The 21,742-nt window shown below is 38.9% G+C and overlaps 1 protein-coding gene across 1 annotated transcript in view; it reads left to right on the top strand.

Moving 5' to 3' along the window:
• LOC145766429 (uncharacterized) overlaps positions 1 to 19,687 on the top strand; it is a 122,854-nt gene extending 103,167 nt beyond the window's left edge. Inside the window, exons 11-25 of the mRNA XM_082578139.1 lie at positions 4,631 to 4,669; positions 4,955 to 5,083; positions 5,260 to 5,427; positions 5,882 to 6,017; positions 13,599 to 13,815; positions 14,230 to 14,401; positions 14,599 to 14,653; positions 15,066 to 15,289; positions 15,622 to 15,793; positions 16,164 to 16,213; positions 17,206 to 17,251; positions 17,414 to 17,491; positions 17,978 to 18,045; positions 18,238 to 18,312; positions 18,878 to 19,687. Coding sequence (XP_082434265.1) covers positions 4,631 to 4,669; positions 4,955 to 5,083; positions 5,260 to 5,427; positions 5,882 to 6,017; positions 13,599 to 13,815; positions 14,230 to 14,401; positions 14,599 to 14,653; positions 15,066 to 15,289; positions 15,622 to 15,793; positions 16,164 to 16,213; positions 17,206 to 17,251; positions 17,414 to 17,491; positions 17,978 to 18,045; positions 18,238 to 18,312; positions 18,878 to 19,092 — 1,844 coding nt within the window. The 3' untranslated portion in view covers positions 19,093 to 19,687. The remainder of the gene's footprint in view (positions 1 to 4,630; positions 4,670 to 4,954; positions 5,084 to 5,259; positions 5,428 to 5,881; positions 6,018 to 13,598; positions 13,816 to 14,229; positions 14,402 to 14,598; positions 14,654 to 15,065; positions 15,290 to 15,621; positions 15,794 to 16,163; positions 16,214 to 17,205; positions 17,252 to 17,413; positions 17,492 to 17,977; positions 18,046 to 18,237; positions 18,313 to 18,877) is intronic.
• Positions 19,688 to 21,742: the final 2,055 nt, after the last annotated feature.

Here is a 21,742-nt window from a genome sequence, read left to right as displayed (position 1 = left end):
TAAAAGAAGTTAATGTGCAAAATTTGGTTAAAATTGAACAATGTTTAGAGGTGCCACAAAGCCATTTAATTTTTCTCTCAAGACATAATGTAAAATAGTGTGGCTTATTAACTGTTTCTAAACCCTTCTGTACAATGTTATACTGTAATGTCATCACGACCTTAACAAATGTTTATTCCATGGGCATTGGGCCAGATTTAACCAAGTTTTTTAGCCCAGCAACAACAGTTCTTTTTGTTGCATCTGGAAAATTCTTGCGGTGATGTGCTACCACTTGAAGGAGGCATTGTCTTTGTTTCTGATCCTTTGTCAAAACATGGATATACTCCTAAATTAGAGCCACTCCTCTCTCAGCTGTGTCATTAAGCACTCGAAACTGTGCTGCTTTCTTTTTTCTTGCAATGTAACCATCATTTGACAGCCACAGTGACGGTAGCAATGACAGGAAATCTGTCGACAAATTCAGAGCTTTGAAGTACTGCATAGATTTTACTGCAACAAAGTTTTCTATCTCACTTGCTTCAATTTCTTCCATCTTCCAGCTGGCTTTCACGGCACGACTACTCTTTCCAGGCTTTTTAAGGTTCTTAACCATTCTTTGCTTCCTTTCTTCAGCAACATCATCATCAAAAAATGCAAATGCCACAACTTCTTCACTCAGGTACTAAAGATGGTTGAAGAATTTTCTGCATGTCACTTTGGAGACACTGCTGTTGATGGAGGCATAAGCTTTCAAATTCTTCAAGAAGGCCAGGTCATTGGCTGGTGCTGAAACTGCTACCGGTGCATCAAACCAGGCTCTGAAATACACCAACACTGCGAACAGAACAACTTCTGCAAGCCCTTTCTTTTGCTTTGCTGTCAGCTTTACGTGTGCCCGGAACATCCAAATCTTGAGAGAATAAAGGACCTTGCTCATCCACCGTGCTCTGTGGAAAGCTCCGGGCTTTCTGATAACCAAAACACCCTGATCTGGCAATTCACCAAGGAAGAGGATGATCAGTTCCACAAATTCTCTGTAATCTTCTCTTGGTTGTTGTTTAAATAGATATTTCTTTGCAGACATCAACAAGGAATCACGTTCTGGTGCGATATAAATCTCCATTGAAGGTTCACTTGCTGCGGTTTCATAATCATCTTGCTTGAGATGTGGCCAGCGCGCTTGAAACTGCTTGAAAATCTCGATGTCAGGCCCTGATGACGGTCCCATTGCATTGTTGAATACTGCACCTGTCACTAGTTCAAATATATGGTGCCAACACGGCAACCATAGAAGTTCCTTTTTTAGCTGGACCTCAAGAAGATGACATGCTCCATTCCTTTTTCCTGTGTTACTGCTAGTTGTATCAAAACTCATTGCTACAACATTGTCTTCTAGTACCCAATCATTCAGGACGTCTTTGACTGCCAAAGCCATCGATTGTCCAGATTCACTAGTCAACTTTGGTACAGCAAGCAACTTTTCTGTACCATCATACGATACAATCACTGGTAACCTACCGTATTTGTCCTGACACCCTGCTGTGTCTGGGATTAGCTTTCCATCCCAATGCACAACTTTAACTCCCGGGTCAAGAATGTCAAGACTGAAATTGTCCTTACTGGAAATAGCAGCTTCTTGTCTTAGTGACCTTCTTGACTGACGAATAGTTTTTCGATTAATGGCCAATTCATCCACATTGTGGCCTAAACTTTGAGCTGTTGCAGCAATGAAATGAACCGCTGCTCTGTCACTGACTTTGGTTCGGTCCAGAGCTTGTGCTAGTCCTGGAGAGATCACATTCTTCGCTCTAGCTGTAATTGTACATTTCCGTTTTTTTTGGTGTCTGCACTTCTGAAGAACTGGACTGTTCACACTGTTCAGTATTTTCAGACTCTGATGACGATGTTGAGATACCTTCTTGATAACATGCTTGCATTGCAGAAGATGATACTTTTGCCTTTTCAGCTCGAGCTTGCTCCTCTTGTTTCGCTTGACAGTTCGTGCTTCTTTCGCAGCAAGTTCGTGATCAATTGAACCTAGAAAACCTCTTCGTCCATCTCTTTGTGTCATCAGAAAAGCACGGTCTTCTTCAATAGTAGTCAGATTCAGTGCTTTCGTGTGTGCTATGTCAAACAGTTTGTCAAGATCGGCACTGAACTTTTCTACTTTCTACATCTGTGTATCTGTTCTCCTTAAAGCCGCCTTCTGGAGTATTTTCCATTGCAGAGATAACTTTTCCAGTCTTTCTCTTGCATGTATTTCTGTGCATGTTATAATCCTGGCTCTCTCCCAGAATGGAATACACAATTTGATAACTTTTTGCAACTTTCTTTGATGGTTACCTTCTTAATCTTGTGGAGATGGAAGAACACGCTAAGGACTTCCCTAAGCAGAAGGAAGCTTTCTCCCAGACAGTTCCTTGGAAGTGGGACCAATCAACCAAACATAATTGTCCTTTCTGGTTTTGGGCTTTGCACCACCGATAGGCCTCCTACTATTATTACTGTTGCTAGCCATCTGAAAAACATAGAAAGAAAAACATTCACAACTTCATCAGTACACTACGATCAGTGCTCATCGTTTAAGGACCCCTTAGTGCATGAAAGTTAACCTTTTGTCAGTCTATAAACTCCTCCTGCCTCTTCTTTTTCATAGAAGTAGCATATTCAATTTAGAACTGCAACTTGTTCGCTATGCTTGCTATCTTGCAAGTTCTTGGCTTCGCTTTCAAATTCTAGCCATCGAAGAAATTACGCAATACTCATTGATTTGGGTGTAAAAAGAATTGCTTGAAGAGAAAAATTCTGCACTGGAGAATTTTTATTTCGAATCGGCAGTACCAAAAAAAAGATTTCGAATCATTAGGGAATCGTATCAAATCGAAATACTGAAATAAGCACCCTTAACCCGATTTGCAACCTTGTGTGGCACCTCTAAATATTAACCAATTTTTCTGAAATTTAGCTTGTTACCTTCTTTTAGCCTATGTAAAAAAATTGTAGGGTGGTCGGAATGTTTTGAAAAAAAAAAAATTTCCCATACATTTCGGGACCACCCTAATGCTTATCGAAATACAAGCATAGAAAAACTTCTCAAACTGTCACTTCTGTCGACCCACGATTTAAGCAGATTTTGTTTGATAAAAAGGTTCACCAATGTGTCAAAAAAAAACAGTTATACAATTGCTTCACAAAGTGGAGGGACATCTATCGGACGAATATAGTAAAGTGCAGAAAACAGGAACAAATAAAACAATTGCTGCAGGGAGGGTCATTTATTGTTAGAAAAGAAAACGAAAGAAAAGACTTGTTCAGAAAAAGTGCCAGCAGGCGATTTCGAAAGCGGATTGCAACGCTTTTGGAAACTCGAGTGGATACCAACAAACGAGTGTCCATTGCAATGGCAGAATGGACACTGGTACAATGGTAGTTTTCGGCTGCGTATTCGAGTGGTGAGGAACGTCTGCGCGACGTTCGAAGGACGTGGGTTCGACACCACTCCAGAACACGCGACTGTGTCTCTGCAAAGACACTTAATGGCAAGCCAAACTAAGGGGAGCAGCTGACTCGAAGACTATATGTCTTCGATACTTCCTGTCGTCTGTTGTATCGCATCTGTGATCGCAGTGTACTGTGTGTTATCGCAATGGGCGCAAATAAAAGCATTATTATTATTCCTAGAACTTGAATCAAACTGGCTACTGGTATAGCCAACAAAATCTGCGTCAATTTAGCTGTGTCAAATCTGTGTCATCATTGGAAAGTGAACTACAATGGTGGAAAGTGAAGCAAACTCACTTTCCAATGGTGGCAAAATTGGTACAGATTTTGTTGGCTTTACCAGCCACTTCCACAAGAGAGCGTTTGCGGTCTGCTGCTGGCAACATTGTGTAGTACCAAATCGAGCATCCTTGAACGCATCAAGGGTTTATGACATGCTTTTTCTCAGAGCAACACTTTTGCTGTATCGTTTGTGTATTGAGTAGAATTTTTGTTTAATTCAAAAACCTTCTCAAAACCTGACACCAGCTGCTTACCCGGACATCATTAACAGCGTCGTTTCAAACCTCACGGTCTTTTACCAAATTTGGTTGTTTTCGTTTTCGAAATCCAGTGTTTTGTTCTGGTTAGCGAAGAAAGAATGTTGGCGTCTCATTTTCCTAATGCTACACTTTTGTTTGCAAAAAAGATGTTTAAAATTTTCTATTGACTTCTAAAGCAATGGCCTACTAGCTGTAAAATATTTCGTTTCGTTTCCACTTGAAAAATTTCGTTTCGAACAGCCCGAGATACCAGTCAGCAAAATTTAGAGGCCAAACGAGAAGAAAAAGAAACGATTGAAAAATCTCGCTTTTGTTGCTGTTTTCGAATTTGATTTGTGTTCGGATTGTCATTTCAATGCAGACAATCTATTGAAATTCTATTTTTCTAAGGTTGCAATTCGTTACAAGTGTGTCCCCCAATACAACTATAATCGCTGCTGGACATGCAAATTATTAAAATTAACGTAAACGTCTCATGTGTGATTAAAATATGAAATAGTAATTGGAACAGCTGGATATCGGTGGCCAAGCAAAGTAGGCTACAGATTTTAGTTAATTGAAGGTCTGGCTTGTTGAACACAACTAATAGGAAATATTTGTTGCAGTTTCCGATGGTGCTCCATCAAGTCCTAAAGATGATGAAGGTAATTTCTATGCCATTAGCTAAAGACATAAATATAATATTTCGCTGTATATTATTACTGTACCTCATGTACACAAATTTCTTATTGGCATTATTTATCTTTTTAGTGCTATTGTAGGCCTACTTCGGCAGTTTTTTAGACATGCTTCGATTGCATTCAAAAAGTCAATAATTTACTGTGAAGATAAATTGCTTTCAATTTAATCTAATAAAAGTACATCTCGCTTTTGCACCGCTGCAGCCTACATTAAAAATAACCTAACTAAATCTGGAAATGTTTTATCAGAGACAGAACCAGAACTTCTTTCTTGTGAACCGGATCCTTGTAAGAATGGCGGAGTTTGTACAGAGAGTGAAGGCATAGTAGCGTGCCAGTGTGTTGGTGGCTACACGGGAAAAACCTGCCAAAGGAATGGTGATTTGAATTCATGTTATCATTTCATATTTGAACCTATTTTTCTCTCTTTTGAATACATTGCTTCTAACATTAGAGTTAGCCTATGAATATATTAGCTTTGTCAGTGATGTGCTGTAGCCTAAGATAACTTATTTCAATACGTAGAAAACAGACCAATATGTTTTGACATTCAGAAGAAGAAGAGTATTGGCACCATAACGTTCATCTTCTTTCGATTATCTTACCAAGTCTCCTCTTCCTCTTGCTTGGAACCATTTTTGCCATCCTATTCTTTTACTTGTACAAGAAAAAACGACAAAAATCCACTCGCGTGCGGACAATCAACGTGAAACCAAGCAAAGGTAGCTCATGTAAATCTTCTGCCTCAGTGACTTGGTGTAGTGGCGCGGAAAAGTTAAATAAATGCAATCTACTTCTAATAAGTTTTAAATGTTTGGTTGAACGTTTAACTAAATATTTATCCACGTAACTAAAATGTCTGATAAGAAATTTAACGTTGATGGCTTGACATAGCCTAGCTTGTTTTGATGCACTGATGCTAACCAGGTCACTAGGATTAGCAGTTTAAACTTTTATTTCCTGTTAAAATTTTGTTGCCTGGAACGATGCCTTTAAAGCAGAAAGTTATCTTTGACATTACATAGTTGCTTTAGTGATTTCAGTAAGAATGTCTCCAGATAAGCTTCTGGACAAAATGTTTATAAGAAACCAAAGCACATTCCTGACCTGAAGTTACTTGAGTTTTTCTTTTACCTTACGACTTTATTTCACGCCTTCTTGTTTACCTCCACATAGATTCTTATAAATCCAAGAAGCAAAACCGTAAGGACAAAAGAAAGCAACAACGTCGTAAAAAGAAACAAAAGCGGGACATATTACACTGCGAAACTGATTCGGATGCAATTTCAGTAATAGACGATGCTAGCAAAAGGTAAAAATGCCTTCCCGACATTCTAATTTCAACGATACGTAACCGCATTGTTTGGTGATGTTTGCTAAAAAAGTGAAAGCAGGAAGACTTTTTATACCTGAGTAAGAGTCCCAAGTTCTTTCATTCTTTGGGATTTCAATCATTTCTCATTGTTTGAATTTTTTCGAGAGTCTAAGGTTCAAGCGGCTTTGTCTTGAGCAGTGGTGGTGACTCGGGCTAGATGTTTGGGTAGACATCGAGCAGCCACTGAATTACAATGATTGGTCATTCCGTTTGCACACCCGCACTGTTTGACGCTTGATAGATGCCACAGTTGCAGATGGTGTGGTCTGCGGTATGTTCCTCCTAGCCACAGTTACGCACAGGGGATCCGAGAGGGAGAGGAGTCAAGCAACTACCACCTCTCCTCCTAGCATAACACTGTAAAGAAAAAATGAGTACTTTTTTTTGGCACTTTTGAAGGGAGCCATTTTTACTACTAAAATAAAAATTTACCAACTTAAAAATAAACAAATTTTTGAATGCCATGCATAGTTAGGTAACAAGTATTTTTTTATCATTGTAAAAGCTACTTAATTCAAGTGTTTCTCATCAAGAACAAGTCGTTCTCCTCGGCCCCAGAGGCTCACTCGCTGTGTGATTTGTTCAAGTTGTTTGAAAGGCTGATATAAACCGATTGCAGCCTCTCATAGAAGACCAACTCATTAATGAACAAGCAGGTTTCCGACCTGGTAAATCCTGCACAGGACAACTCTTGAATCTAACACAGCACATAGAGAATAGGTTTGAAGAGGGTTCCGTCACTGGAGCTGTCTTTGTAGATCTATCTGCAGCGTATGCATGGGCGCCGGAACGATTTTTGACTGGGGAGGCCAGGATTATGAAAAAAGAGTACTTTTTTTAAGTTTTAAAATAAGATAAAGCGATAATTCTGGGCAGTTCGACATATGTTCGACTGTTGAGTTTGACAGAGACAGATGAAGATAAATAAATGAAATATATTGAAATAGTTTGAACAAGAATAAACGAAAGATAAATTTCACGTTCATAGCGTCACAATCTGCTGCAAAGTATAAAATGTGTCCACGGGATAATTTGCATACTGTATAGTGTATATAGGCCGACAGTAGAGTGTAAACCAGTGGATCCCAACCGGGGTGCCGCGGCACCCTGGGGTGCCAATTGCAATGCTCAAGGGTTCCGCGACATATAGGGATATTGCAATACTGCGGCCCATTCTTTATTTTAACCTGTTAAGTGCGGAATTTATTTATTTATTTTAACCCATGGCGATCTGTATACACAGGCCTTGACAACGTACGAACTGTAGGGCTGACTGAAGGCCGATGAATTTTCAATTTTGAAGTTTAAGCTAAATTCACTTTATATTCCTTTTAAATGATAATTTAAACAATTTAAATTGCCAAAGTGTGATCACTGAATCCCAAGTCACTGCAAAACTCCTAAAATTATGTTGACAAACTGACAATATTTTCCGAAATACTGGTGTTGCCAGACGCTTTTTGGATTTCCAGTAAAAGTGCCAAAATCTATTCCGTTATTTGAATGGTACAAACAGCACAAAACTAACTCAAACTCTCACAAAATATAAACAAAGACTCTATTTATCAACTAATACTCAAACTATCAACTTATACTCGCGATTTTAGCTACTAACAGATCGGCCTTCAGTCAAATTTTAAGCTGCACGTTGCCACGACCTGTGTATAAAGGTCGCCATGTTTTAACCCTAATCCGTGGTAAGGCTTTGTTTTCTCGCCCAGGAAAAACAGCGTGAAAGAGATTTTGACTTGTTGCTGTTTTTTCCATAAAAACGTTTGAAACGCATGATTATTGCCAGGCTTCATGATTTTTTTTTTGCGTTTCACGGCGCACAAAGTCAAATTGCAGTGATGGGTTATCGGATTGTGTGACCCAGCACGATTATAAAATTGCACAATTGTTTGCGAATCATCATAAAATTGGAAACTTTTGTTGGATACAAATTTGACGAGTTCTGGATAAAAATTCAAAATGAACATCCTTGCGTTGGAAAGAATGCTATTGCACTTTTGCTGCAGTTTTCCACGTCATAACTAATGTGAGATTAGATTTTCCGTATAAACGAAAATAAAAGCTAAAAAACGAAAACGAAAACTACTGCTTATAGTCAAGGAAGAAATGCGGGTGGCTTTATCGAATGTGCCCCCAGATATTATGGGACTTTGTGCAAGAATTCAACCCCAAATTTCACACTGACTTTTGAATAAATACATTTATTTACGCGCCATATACTGTACAACTCCTTCTGTGTTATTTCATACAGTTATTTGAAATACAGAAACCTCATAAAATTGATCCAGTTTTGCCAGGGTACCGCAAACTATTTATCTCTTTGATAGGGTGCCGCAAAGTCAAAAAGGTTGGGAATCACTGGTGTAGACAAATATCAAACCTATCCGAAGTACACTTTACGCCCGCCGGTTGCTCGAATGAGCTTATTTGCAACAGCATTTAAGTCAATGGTGTCCATTACCTGCTTGTGAATGTACTCGAAAACAGTCTGTTGTTTAAACTTTTGTCTGTCATTGTGGTACGAAGCCACATTTTTACACGCCTCAAGGCGCTAAAACTGCCTTCACCATTCAGCTTTCTTAATTTGACTCTATATCATAACGGCTTTCTTACACTTTTTCTTCTAAAAATTTTTAATTTCCAGGTTCTCACACTCTTTGCTATGCCAAGACGTTTGTAAGTTACCATTCCTTAACTTTTCTACAACTCTATATCACTCAGATCTTTTTTCTAACTAAAACCCAAACCACGAGGAACATTTTTTTCTCATAAGTCAGTCATCAAAATACCCGGCCATCCGGCCCTACCTTTGGTCCTATGCAATGCAAAACGGTCCTTAGTGTGTCTCGAATCATTGCCGTTTGATTTTCACGGCTACTGGTAGCACCAAACATAGTTGTGACAAAACCGTCTTTGAAGAAGCATAGGAGTGGTTGAATTGCAATAAATTAGGTTTGTGAGTTGTGACCTACACAATAGCTCATTATCGAGTAATGATACAAGAATTACATATCGGTGTACTGTACAAAGAACAATGGCGCGAAAGGGCATCATGCTACTGTGATACAAAATTTTGTGTGTGAATATTATTTTGAGGCATAAATGAAAGATTGCAATTAAGCTAAAAGCGAATAGCAGAAATTGCTATTATTAAAAATGTGCAGTAGTTCACATAACCTTAAAAGGGCACCATTGCCCCTTTGCTCCCCCATTTAGAGAAAATTTTAGGGCAGGAGGGCAATCCCTTCCTGCCCCCCCACTTCCGGCGCCCCTGAGCGTATGACACTGTCAACCATCGCCTCCTTATATCAAAGATCCTCAAGATCACCGAGAACTTTCGATTCACTAAGCTGATACCATTATTGTTTAGGAATCGCCGTTTCTATGTTTATTTTTATGGCAAAATAGCAGATGGAGACAGCAGAAAAATGGTCTACCACAAGGGAGTATTTTAGCTTCCATCTTGTACAACATTTATACAAACGACCAACCAATCCATCCTGGTACAAGAAGCTCCATATACGCTGACGATTTGTGTATAACAACACAAAACAAACACTTCACTTCCACGGAGAGAGTACTCAGCGATGCTCTGGATGGGCTGACAACATACTACACGGACAACCACCTGCGTGCCAACCCCAATAAAACACAAGTCTGCGCATTCCACCTTAGATCCCGGGATGCATCACGCCAACTAAACATTTCCTGGAATGGAACCAAACTGGCACACTGTATCAATCCCACATACCTCGGTGTCAAACTAGATAGGTCCCTCACATACAAATCCCATATCGAAAAAGTAAGAGCTAAGGTGGCTTCTAGAAATAATATTTCACAGAAACACGGAAACTCTGATTGGGGTGCCCTTCCTGACACAATACGGTCAATTGCTTTAGCCTTATGCTATTTGGTTGCAGAATAAGCTTGCCCAGTGTGGGAACGCTCAGCACATGCCAAGAAAATTGACCCCATATTGAACCAAAGCTGCCGTCTGATTACAGGTTGTCTCAAACCAACCAACATCACGTCGCTGTACATTCTGTCTGGAATTGCTCCCCCAACATCAGAAGAAGCGTGACCAGCAGAAAGGAAAAATTTTGCCAGGACATGGATTTGAGACACCCACTGTATGGCCAAACTCCAGCACACAGGCGTCTGAAATCAAGAAAAGGTTTCCTTGCTTCAGTTGTCCCATTAAGTCAAGACAATGTCGTCGCCAATGTGCGGGATCAACTATAACACGAGGGACTGGCAGCCGGACCGACATTGGCCAATATAGAGCTCACACCCATGTAGAGCCTTCCTCCCGGAAAACGTGAACCGCGGAAGTATTGACGATGCCTCAACCGCTTAAGAACTGGTATTGGCAGGTGTAAAACCTTGATGAGACACTGGGGGTATTCCATGGGGAGCACAAGTTGCAAATGCGGACAGGAGCAAACGATGCAACATCTACTCGAATGCCTTGACCTAAAAACAAGGTTCTCTGAACAGTATTTGGCCGAGTTCAACGATAGAGCAAGAGCTTGCCTGGTGCTCTGGGCTACGGCCGTGTGACACACGATGAAGAAGAAGAACACGACGACGAAAGAACAATAAGCTGATGAATTTAATGAAGTTAAAGAAAAATGTAATCAAAGTTAGAGAAAACTGGAAAGAGTGAGCTATTCGCAAGCTTAAGTTGTTGTATATAAAAACTATGAATAGAAATAAAAAATTGCATGCTTCTGAGGACGGAGCGCTCCAACAACCGCTTCACCAGCTCTATCATACAAAGGAAATTTATGCTACTGTATGTTGCAAACGATTCACTATCTATTGATAGTTTATTACCAAATGTATCAACAAACTCAAACATATCGTTGATATGCTTAAGTTTTGTGAAAATATCATCATATGTCTGATATGCAGTTGCGGCATGTGGAACAAATTTAAACAAGATGTACAACAATGACATTTTGGATGAGTTGATACGTTTGAAAGAAGGAAGCTACCCAGCAAACTGGAACGCACCACTCCATGATCTCTAAAGAAAATCATTGATTGCGACTTTCGAAATATTTTTATTGCTTTGAGAATTTTTTAACTAATCTAGTAGGCCTACCTCCAACGGTTGCGAGTTGAAAACGTAGTTTTAGCACACTGAAATTTGTAAAGAGTTGTTTACGCTCCAGCATGGCTCAAAACTGAGTAAAAAGCTTATGTATATTGTGCATTAATCAAACCTTGCAAAATCTTTATTATTTGATGCTGTGATCCGTAACTTTGCATTGCAAACGGTTCAAAATGGATGGAATGCTTTGCTGAGGTATTTTTATTGCCTGTATTGTTAGTTTACAATTTTTTCTCCATCTATACTGAAATTACTAGCTATAGCAATTCACACTATGAATGGAACCAACGCAGACTTGTCAAGGGGAGGAGACGTTATCACTGACCCAACAACGGCTTTACCAGGATTCCACACAACAAACAGACAAGAATTCATCAGCAAACACGCCAGCACTGTTTAAACGCTACATATAAGTTAGGACTTTCTGACGCCCTGGATGCTCACACAGAGAATCCAACATCCAGGACATCGATTACCTGGTCAAGGATTGCTCAGCCACCAAAATCAGTGGCGGATATGGAGCAGTAGCCTTCATGCAAGTGCCAACATTTTTAAACGCTGGTTAAAGCCCCAAAAGAAGAGCTGACAGGGAGTAATGTAGAGTTGTAGACCCACTGTAGGTAGGTGCCCGTAACCTTTTCAAAGGCCGGGGAGTTTGAACAAACCACCGCATTCTTTGGATATGAGGCGCATTTATTAGAAGTGTCTTTATTTCCGGCCCGAGAATCATTTTGGTACGGGACCTAAATTTTCCTCTCAACGGCCTTGACCAAAGGCACAGCATATGAGATATGCATGTTCACACCATTCGACTTTACTAAAAAAAAGTCTAGACAAAATATTTCCCAAAAGATGCAATTTTGTTGCAAGTGTAGTCGAGTGATTTTTGTTGATTTTCATATTGAAAAGATTTTTCATAATTACACAGTAGATACGTTGTTCAAAATCAAAACCAGTAATTTTATTTCACGCCGAGGTAGAGGCAACACATGATACAAATTCGTTGCTTTCATTTTTGTGAATATTGTTTTTTTGGGGAGAAGGGTGCACTTTTCGTATTGCTTTCCGACCAGCCTGATTTCTTTCAGAGGCCCTGTTTTTCTTACTCATGGTGCCATAGCACTATATGCATGCTCGAGTGGAATAGTTCGATGCCAGTGCCTAAGCGGTTGAGCTATAGCCAGGACTTCCTTGGTAAAACCATTCCGGTTGAGTGAGGGCCGGTATCGGAGATAAAGATATAAAATTTTGTGTTTTTTTTCACTCCAAGCTGCATTGGTGGTCCGCTCAGGTGGTCGAACTGATGACCGCATCCAAAAGTTTTTATCTGAAGTGGCACGCCTCAGCTTTGATTGATTTGATTGGTTGTGAGAATCTTTATCTTCGGATTGAGAAAGCTTTTTCGGAAACAATCCTGGCAGTTACATACTTACAAGGATTTCAACCACTGACGCAGACCTGTTTATTTATCAAATGCAATAGGCATTAAGCTAGCTTACTTGGTTATGTATTTGGTACATGGTAGGTTATATTTTGTTTGTTTTACAACTCACTTCTTAGCAATTTGATTGCTTTTTCGAATTTTAGTTCATAATTTCTTGCTTAAAACTTCGATGATCGACAATCTATTGTTAAAAGACGTCACATCTGTACTTTTCTTAAGTGATGGAACAATCTCCGGTTATGGCTCCAGTTTCGACTCCGACCAAACTCTGGTCATTTTTTAACTCTGGCTCCGGGCCAGAGGTGGTAGTTGCTCCATGCAAGCTCACCGCCTGTGTTTCTACCATTTCTAAATCTGCTAGCAATTGAAGATGAAGCCTCATCATGTATCATTTCATAATCATGGTATTATTTTAATCAATCACAGCAAGTTATTTCTCAATAACCTGTGGCTCTGGTCAAATTCTTGACCTTGGAGAAATCTAATCTTGTACCTTTATGGTATTGTAGTAATGCAAGAATACACTGTTACACATGTTGTCTGTAACATTGGTCTTAAATATGTATGTAAAATTGAAAATGGGATCAAGGAAGAATCAAAAATCTTCAATATCTTTAAAACAATAATATAGTAGATGGATAGAAAACATTGCTAAATTTGAAATTTGCCCAAACCTTTTAGCCTACTTCTAATTCGATCCTTTTAAAAGATCCTAAACATTGTCATAAAGCTCCTTCTTTAAGAGTGCAGTTACCTCTTTACTGCTTGGTGAGAGTGGTGTACCAACAACCGCTTTGTTGGAACCTTGACTATTATTATATAAAGTAGGTATTGTCAAAGATCGGAAGCTCCGGTTTCCACTCAAGATCTTGCATCCGGTTCATTACTTGTTTTCTTTGTATAGTAGTTGTTGGATAGATAGATACATATACTGTATTTGTTGCAGGCCAGTAGCTTACATCGGAAACATTTCAAAACCACCGTGCCTTTCGACCAAGTCAATGATGGTTGCAATGCCAACCATCTATCCTGGCCTCCAGAATGCGCCGCACCAGCATCCAGTTGAATCCCAAGGACTTCCTGAGCACTCGTTAACACAACCCAGACTCTATGGATCACTAGTGTCGAAAGTGTACGACTATCCACAAAGACAAGCCTTTCTGGTATAAGCGGAACAAATAAGACTATAAGAGAGTTGGTTTAATACACATGTAGCTTTAACGGATGAAGCATTAAAGTTGAATGAAATCAAACCAGTGAAGTACCGTATATTATTTCAACAAATTTACTTTTTTTAAGAAAACAAAAACTTTAAAGATACAATATTACTTTGCCTAAAGATAATCTACCAATTGGATTTTTATTTTGTGCTTTTAATTTGCAATTATCAACTCCATCATCTTTGGAGGTGCACAAAGGTTTATATAAATAGAATCGACAAATAGATGATGGCGTGTTTTGTTTGGGATTGTAATGTTCTTATTTATTTTGAATTGAAACTTTGCTTTCAGGAGAATTTTTGTTTCATGTCATTGCTGCTGTTGTTCTTTTTCATGTCATTGCTGCTGTATATTTAGAGCCAGAATTTGCAAACAAAGTATCCCGAGTACGAGCAAACCTCGTATGCCTATGAGCCTCCGTATCATGGACACCATGTGGATGAAAATATAGATCCGGACTTCTTCTTCCTTGGTCCAGAGCAATCCGAATCGGATGAAGCAGAACTCAGCAAAGACGACAAGAGAAGTTGTTAGTTTATGAAATAGCAATGGCAGAACGGTTTTGATCTTGGTGGATGTTAGTATCATTTTGTAGTTTTCAAGTATTGCAAAGATCTAAACCAACACAAATAATATTTCGATCAACGTTTGCTTTCGTTGTTAACTTTCATTAGTCTTTTGGCTTATTGGTCTATTTGTTTAAATTAACAAGTTTAGTTTTTCCAGGCGCGACGTCGGTACCACCGCATCGTCCAAAAAGTATAAGGAAGCATTACAAACCGTAAGCGAGACCATATGTTGATGTTAGGTTTATGGACAAGCGCTCAGAATTCTACATTGAAAATTGCATGACTTGATGTTAATCCGCTATGAATAAATCTTGCCATTCATGAATGTTGTTTGCAACATCACTGTGTCGGATGCGTGGTGGTGAAAACCCCGGCACGACGGTCAGAAGGACGCCGGTTCGATACCGTTGACAAACATGCAATTATGTCTTGAAGGACATACGATTGGGAATATACATATTGTTCTGTTTTTTTTTTGCCGTTCCGTCTACTTAAATTTACTCTCTGATTACCAGACCTAAGTCTAGACTCACTGATCAATGTAAGTGAGTAGGCTTTAGTGCATTCGTAAGTGAATCAACAAGGTAAATCAAAACTGTTATTAAAAAAAAAACGATTTTGCAGCATTAGTCGAAATGATACAGATCATAACATCTCTGACAAAAGAATTGAATCACCTCAACAAAGCGACGTGCAAAGTGTTTATGAGCAAACAACGCATCGCACCCAGCGTCCGCATCCAGCATCCTCCATCCGAGATGAAGAAAACACGTACTCGAGGAACAAAAGCGAATTATTTCAAGAAACAAAACTTAGCATGTCTTCAGAGAAGAATCAATTGCCACAACGTAAGATGTCGTAATTTTTATGGACGAGTTATCGGTTTGTTTTTTTATCACAAGACAAAAGAGTCGCTTCCTTGAACTCAGACTTTGGACAAATACACGTCGCTCATAGGGAGAAAACCTCATGCTTGTTTGATTTTAACAATCTGAATACTCAAGTTACTGAAGGACAGTGTAGATAGGTGTTGTCAAATTGACGCGTCGTGCCTTGAGTTTTCGAAGTTTTGCTGTACCATTGTGAATCCTTAAAAGCGTTACTTTGGACCATGCAAACATTAAACTGTACATTATTTTGTAGCCTAACATATGGCTTCAATGTGTCACAATATATTTAGGTAAAACAGGCCATTGGCAGGATAGAGATGATAAGAAGCTGAACTGCTTTCCCTCTACCCACAAATGCTACCAGGCCGCCGGGGACTCTGAAATGATTAAGAAGGTGATCAAATCAAATGACAATGCAGACCACACGCAGAACTATCGAAGAAGCAAGGAGCAATCAGAAAAGTGAGTGCATGTAGACCTGCCTTATGTTCAATGCATCGATGAAGTTGATAATGACACATATACAACACAAACCAAACTAGCATTGTGGTGGAAAACAACTTCTTCAATGATTTTAAAATATAGCCTACGTTGCATTAGTTGTTTCGAGTTATGCAGCAAAGGTTTAAACATTGTAATTATGTCATGAGATTTGTTCGTACAGTTTCGTAAGCCAAAAGTTGTGTAAAATTGTTATCACTTGTGCTCATCATGGGTAGTGGAGAATGGCGATGGTCAGCAACATCTTGGTTTTATTTTTATGCTTCATTTCAACAGATAGCTAGATATAAAAAGACGATCTATTGTGAGCTTTTCTATCTTTGTGTTTCAGACAATACACAAGACAGTCATCACTTAAAAACTCTTCAGTGAATCTGAAAGGTAAACACCAGGAGAAAGGTAAACACCTAGTTTCAACCAATCCTGCATCAAAATCTCTACAAGTATGCAAAACTTCCAAGCATGACCAATTAGAGGCTTTGTCAGTCCAAGAATAAAGATTCAAAGTGAATGATTACTCTTTTTTTCGGTTATTTTCCTCTCCTTAAATTTAGATGTCATGTTCAAATGATCATTAAATAAAAAATTAAAGTTGATTAAAATAACTGCAAATGCAAGGATCATTTGTAGTTCTATGTATTACATTATTATTTGTTATCTGTACATACATCAGGTGCTAGGGCGGAACTCAGATATGTTTGAACTGTGGACGTCAGACAAGCAAAAAATTAATTACAGAAACGACACAACTTTAACATTTTTGGACACATCCCAAAATGGGATGGAAATACCCCCCCCCCCTTCTACTTTTTTAGGAAGTCTCTCAATCTTAGAAATCAGATTTATCCTTATTATCCTTATTTATCCTTATCAAATATTTCAATTAAAAAGTTGTTTTTCAGTTACATTTTGTAAAATAGCAATGCGTATATCTTTTTTGGCAGAACACTTTCTTTAATGTGCTTCAATAAACGTTACTCTAAAAAAAAGTCGAATAGTCAAATTATTATCTATAAAGATTAAAGCTGGTGGTTGCGAACAATCAAGGAGATGTCTAAAGTTCTGAAAAAAAAAATCTCCAAAGCATATCAAGAGGATTTCCATTTATGCTACGCCAGCAGCATAAAATATTAAACAGAATGGCAGATGACTGAAATCGCAATTCGTGTGATGCCCCAATGCGTCAACCCTCAATGTGCAAACATAAAATAACAAACAGAACATAAAATAATATAAACAAAATAAAGAGAGGAAGGTCTTTGAGCAGAGATGGAACGTATATTTGCAAGTGTACAATATGCAGAATTACCTTGTTATTGTTTTGATTTGTTGAAAGGTCATTTAGATTATTTTCAAATGCGATTTATTTTTAGAACTCCACGTCAGTGAGAAGCCTGTGTTTGGCAAGAACCTTCAAGAGTAAGTCCACTAACTTTGACATGGTAAAGGCTAGAGGATCAGAAAGCCTTCGAGCCGTATAAGTCAGCTTTAAGCATTTTGAATTTTTAGCACTTAGTGTCACAAATCGTTTATGTCGGAACCTATATTTAGTATCGCTGTAGTTTGACAAATACTTTCCAGGAAACTGCAACGTCAAACGAGTATCTTGAGCAGAAAGAACAACATCGTTTCAAGCGGGCTTCGAAGCCTTGGATTCAGGTTAGGCTTAACCTTATACTATCAGCAATTGATACATATGTTATTTTCTAAAGTTTGAATTACGAAATCATCCATATTCGTGATGACGAAGTGAGGAACTATTGGTTTCATTCTTGAATGCAAGATCGTTCACGTGGTTGAATCTAACTTGCTCAACAATTACACATCTAACGACATGATGCTAGGTGAACCCCACGTTGTCTGCTCTTTTCCTGCATTGTGACTACATTTTTGCTTCTACTTTAGAGTTTTGATGATCATGGTCACCAGAAGCAGCGCTTGTGCTGTCAAGGTACACATGAACTGTCACCAAGCCAACAGAGCTGGCTCAGTGTTCATGAAGTTGCGGAATGTGGAGAACCATCCAGAATAAGTCTCCGGGGAACCTTCATGGCTTAAAAATAAAGCTGATTTTAATCTGCAAATTCTTGATTCCTGCTACATTTGCTTTATATGCTATATGTAACTAAACTACAAATGTTTCAGCAAAAGAAACCAGCATCCGAAAAGAATAAACTTCAATTCTCAAAGCAAAAGCTTGACTCCAATCAAAGGTTGGTTTTGGACACAGGAAGCACTGCAAAAACGCACTTTTTTGTTAGAGTAGGCCCAGGAAATGATAATTATGAACATATGCAGCAAAACAACACGGAAATGGCACCTGTATTTATTCGCGCGTGTGCGGTGGCACAGGGAAGACCTGCTAAAGGCGGTTCTGAATAATTTTCCTCATTATTATCTTTCAGAGGATCCCTTTCGTGAGTCATATGAAGACGGACGCTCATCCTCGCGATATTTGAAGGAGTCATCAAGAGTTAAAGGTAAACATTTTGCGTAGATTGTTCTCGGCGACAAACGTTACTTTCCGAAGTGTTGTCGTCTAAAGTCAATATCCATACACCATACATTTTTGTTAAAGAAATAGCAACATCAAAGAACACAGGTTAAATTCCTTGTTTTTTTAATCAAACACCGCACTTCAATAACTCTTTCCGGTTGACCTTCTTCTTTGTATGATCCTCTTCTGCCGAGGGTCTATCATGTTGTCACTGATTGCGATGTTTTCCGGATGATATCGATAAACTAATTAATTGCACCTCGTGTTGCCTCTCATGTACTGTAACAGACAGTGCATGGTACAATCGTTGATGGTGCGTTTGTGGTTCATTTCCCACAATACACTCGGTGTTAGACAACCTTGTGATGACATAGAAACGTCTTAAGAACGAGGTTGTTTTCCTATTTACGTCACAAAATAATAACCTGTTGACACACACACTCCTTGCAAAATAAAAAAACATGTCTGTTTTGCAAGATTCTGCTAAAACATATTTAAATAAAAGAACAATTGCAAGGCCAACCTAACGTTCGTTTCCATTTGTGCAGAGCCGAACTCAAACAAGATGAACAGCACTGTGCGACATCCACCAGAGGGTGGTATCAGCTCATCTGATGAAACAATAGAAAAACAAAAATTACACGGGAACTTTCAAAAGGAAGATTCCAGAATATCGTTCTTCAAACTGATTCGAAAATCTAATTCTCTTAACATCAACCGTGGACGTGGATTCACGAGAGAAAATGCATTTATTCAAAAATGAACTGAATACATAAACCAGTCAGCAAACACACTTCAATTTTTAATCAAAATCTCATATTGTCGACTCAGGCGAATACTTTTTTTAGTGGAGGGGAAAACTGACACTAGGGGTAGGGGAAGTAAGCAAACTAGCCCCTGGCATGGTAATTGTTTGAGGGTGGAACTTTTTAGCAGTCAACTTCAGAAACTTTGTTTGAAATTTGATATTTTTAAATCCTGTTGCTTGTCCCAACTGTTGATTGAGTTACAACTATCAAACGATGAAAGCTACAGTATAAAAACACTTTAAAAACGCAAGATACCGCAATTTAAAAAGTTAGACTTAGGCTACATGATACCTCTTGGAGTTTTAGAAGGCTCAACTTTTGCTTACGGCCAATTCATGCCTTATGTTTGGCCTCTAAACCTTGAAGCTTCACAAGGAAAATAACTTTCATGGAGTTGATGTGGAAACCGTGTTGATGGCGAAAGAATGCATTAAGACTTCATCGCCACAGGAGAGTCGTTGAACTGTTCATGCATTATTAATCAGCTCTGCAGATGGCTCTTTTGTTTGTGCATTCCTGTATATGCGAACTGTGTACAAACTAAACGCAGCATACATAAATTGGCTTACTTGTGATGTCAATGTTAACATTGTTCTGCTAGCAGTAAGGAATTATTAGATATTAAGTTACGTGAGGTAGGCTACTGTATTCCTATGGGACAGATTTGTTCCTTGTGCTGATATTGTTAGTTCAGCGCGACGCTGCTCAATTATGCAATTGATTGAGTTTCGCTTTTAGCAGCATGATCGTTGCTTACTTCACAGTGTAGATTCTAACGATCTGTTTAAGCCAGATGCTGCGAGTTGGTTGTGGCAATATCGAATGTAGTAATTCGATATTGCCACAACTAACTCGCAGCATCTGGCTTAAACAGATCGTTAGAATCTACATTGTGAAGCTGCTCAATTAGTTCAGTGCTGCAAACCAATGAAGCTATTTCAGCTTTCCGCTTGTTCGTGCGGCAATTTGCCCCAGATAACTTTTGCCAGTTAAATTTTGCATTCGACTACAGTAGCTTACATCTGACAAGGATAAGATAGGCTACTTTATACATGTCGGGGCAGGTTATTTAGTAGAGGGTTAGGGGGATGGTAGTCATTTCATTGATGTGGGTTTGATTTTCACCACTGCTATTGTTGTTTTTTCTTCTGTAATTACCAAACAAAGTTTAAATGTTAAAGTCTCAAAGTGCCTACCCTACTGATCAGCGACTCTGATTGGTCAAATTTCAAAGTAGGGAATTTTTTTATGGTGCCGTTTGGAAAGCTGCGGCCGGTCACCGAGATTGACAGAGTGGAGTTGCCGATTGTTGAAGTGTTGTTGCCGGAGAATTATTCTATTCATTGGGTGCCGCTGAATGGAGAGCAGTCCTTAACGTGCGTTGCTCAAGCGCACATCCCGAGAGTCGAACCAGCGCCGCTTGATCTTGAAGCTTCTTCGCTCCAGAAGTCACGCGCTAACAAACTGAGCTATCGGGGCGGCCAAAATATTTCAATTTTCTTGTATGAATTGTTTGTAGAATTTCGTAGAATCTCAAACATACAAACAAAACAATTAGTGATCCTTTTGTAGACACTTTCAGCGGTAGTGTAGGGGATTAAACTTACCTGTAAAAATACTCGATGATTTAATTTCTTTATTTGCAACTCTTTTTCACAAAGTCAAATTCTTTACAAATTTGCACTTGCAACTACTTTTAGGATAAAAAGTTTGATAATTTGAAATGTAGCAGATCTGTCACAAATATCCGTAGGCTTACTGTACAACAAGGTTAACTGGTCTACTGAGCGATAGAGGAAAAACTAAGAGACAGGTATGAAAGGCATCAGTAACATAGCCAACGTCTACTTCAAACGCTCATGGTCCACACAGGCCATACTGGTGTTTTGTGATCTTCTTTGTTTGAAGGGCACACCTGGAGCCTACAGTTTAATTTATTTACTGTTGTTGCCGAAATACCAACATTGTAAACACCCAAGACAAAAAACTCAAATGGCATCACTCAAACAACGTCTAGTAGCTTGCCTACGGTAGCCACTTTAACAAGTCGAAATTCTGCCACTGAAATTGACTACAATGCAAGCGCCAACCAATCAGAAAGTGTTATAAGAGGCTACCGTCCAATTGTGACCCTTCTAGCACTCACCCAGAGAGTTAATGCTTGTTTTGAACTTTATTTGGTAATTACAGAAGAAAAAGAACAATAGCAGTGGTGAGAATCGAACACGCGTCAATGAAATTATTACTTTCTATCCCTAACCCTAACCCCTAAGCCAACCAGCTGACAAAAAATCAATCACTTAATTTGCTTTCTATGATCTTCTTTTCGCCATTTTTTACGTCAATTAAACCGTAGCTTATGATTGGTTGGCGGTTTCATTCTAATCAATTTCAGTGGCAGAATTTCGACTTGTTAAAGTGGCTACCCAATTGGACGGTAGCCTCTTATAACATGTTCTGATTGGTTGGCGGTTGCATCGTAGTCATTCGCAGTGGCAGAATTTCGACTTGTTAAAGTGGCTACCGCCTACATTAGGTTTTGATAAAATACCGATAAGTGTAGCCTAATCAAGAATTGAACAAACAGAAAAATATCAACAAAAA

This window comes from Aplidium turbinatum, chromosome 3 (assembly GCF_918807975.1).
Source record: "Aplidium turbinatum chromosome 3, kaAplTurb1.1, whole genome shotgun sequence".
Lineage (NCBI taxonomy): Eukaryota > Metazoa > Chordata > Ascidiacea > Aplousobranchia > Polyclinidae > Aplidium > Aplidium turbinatum.
Note: the sequence above shows the minus strand (reverse complement) of the source record. Positions and strands in the feature narration are given on the sequence as shown.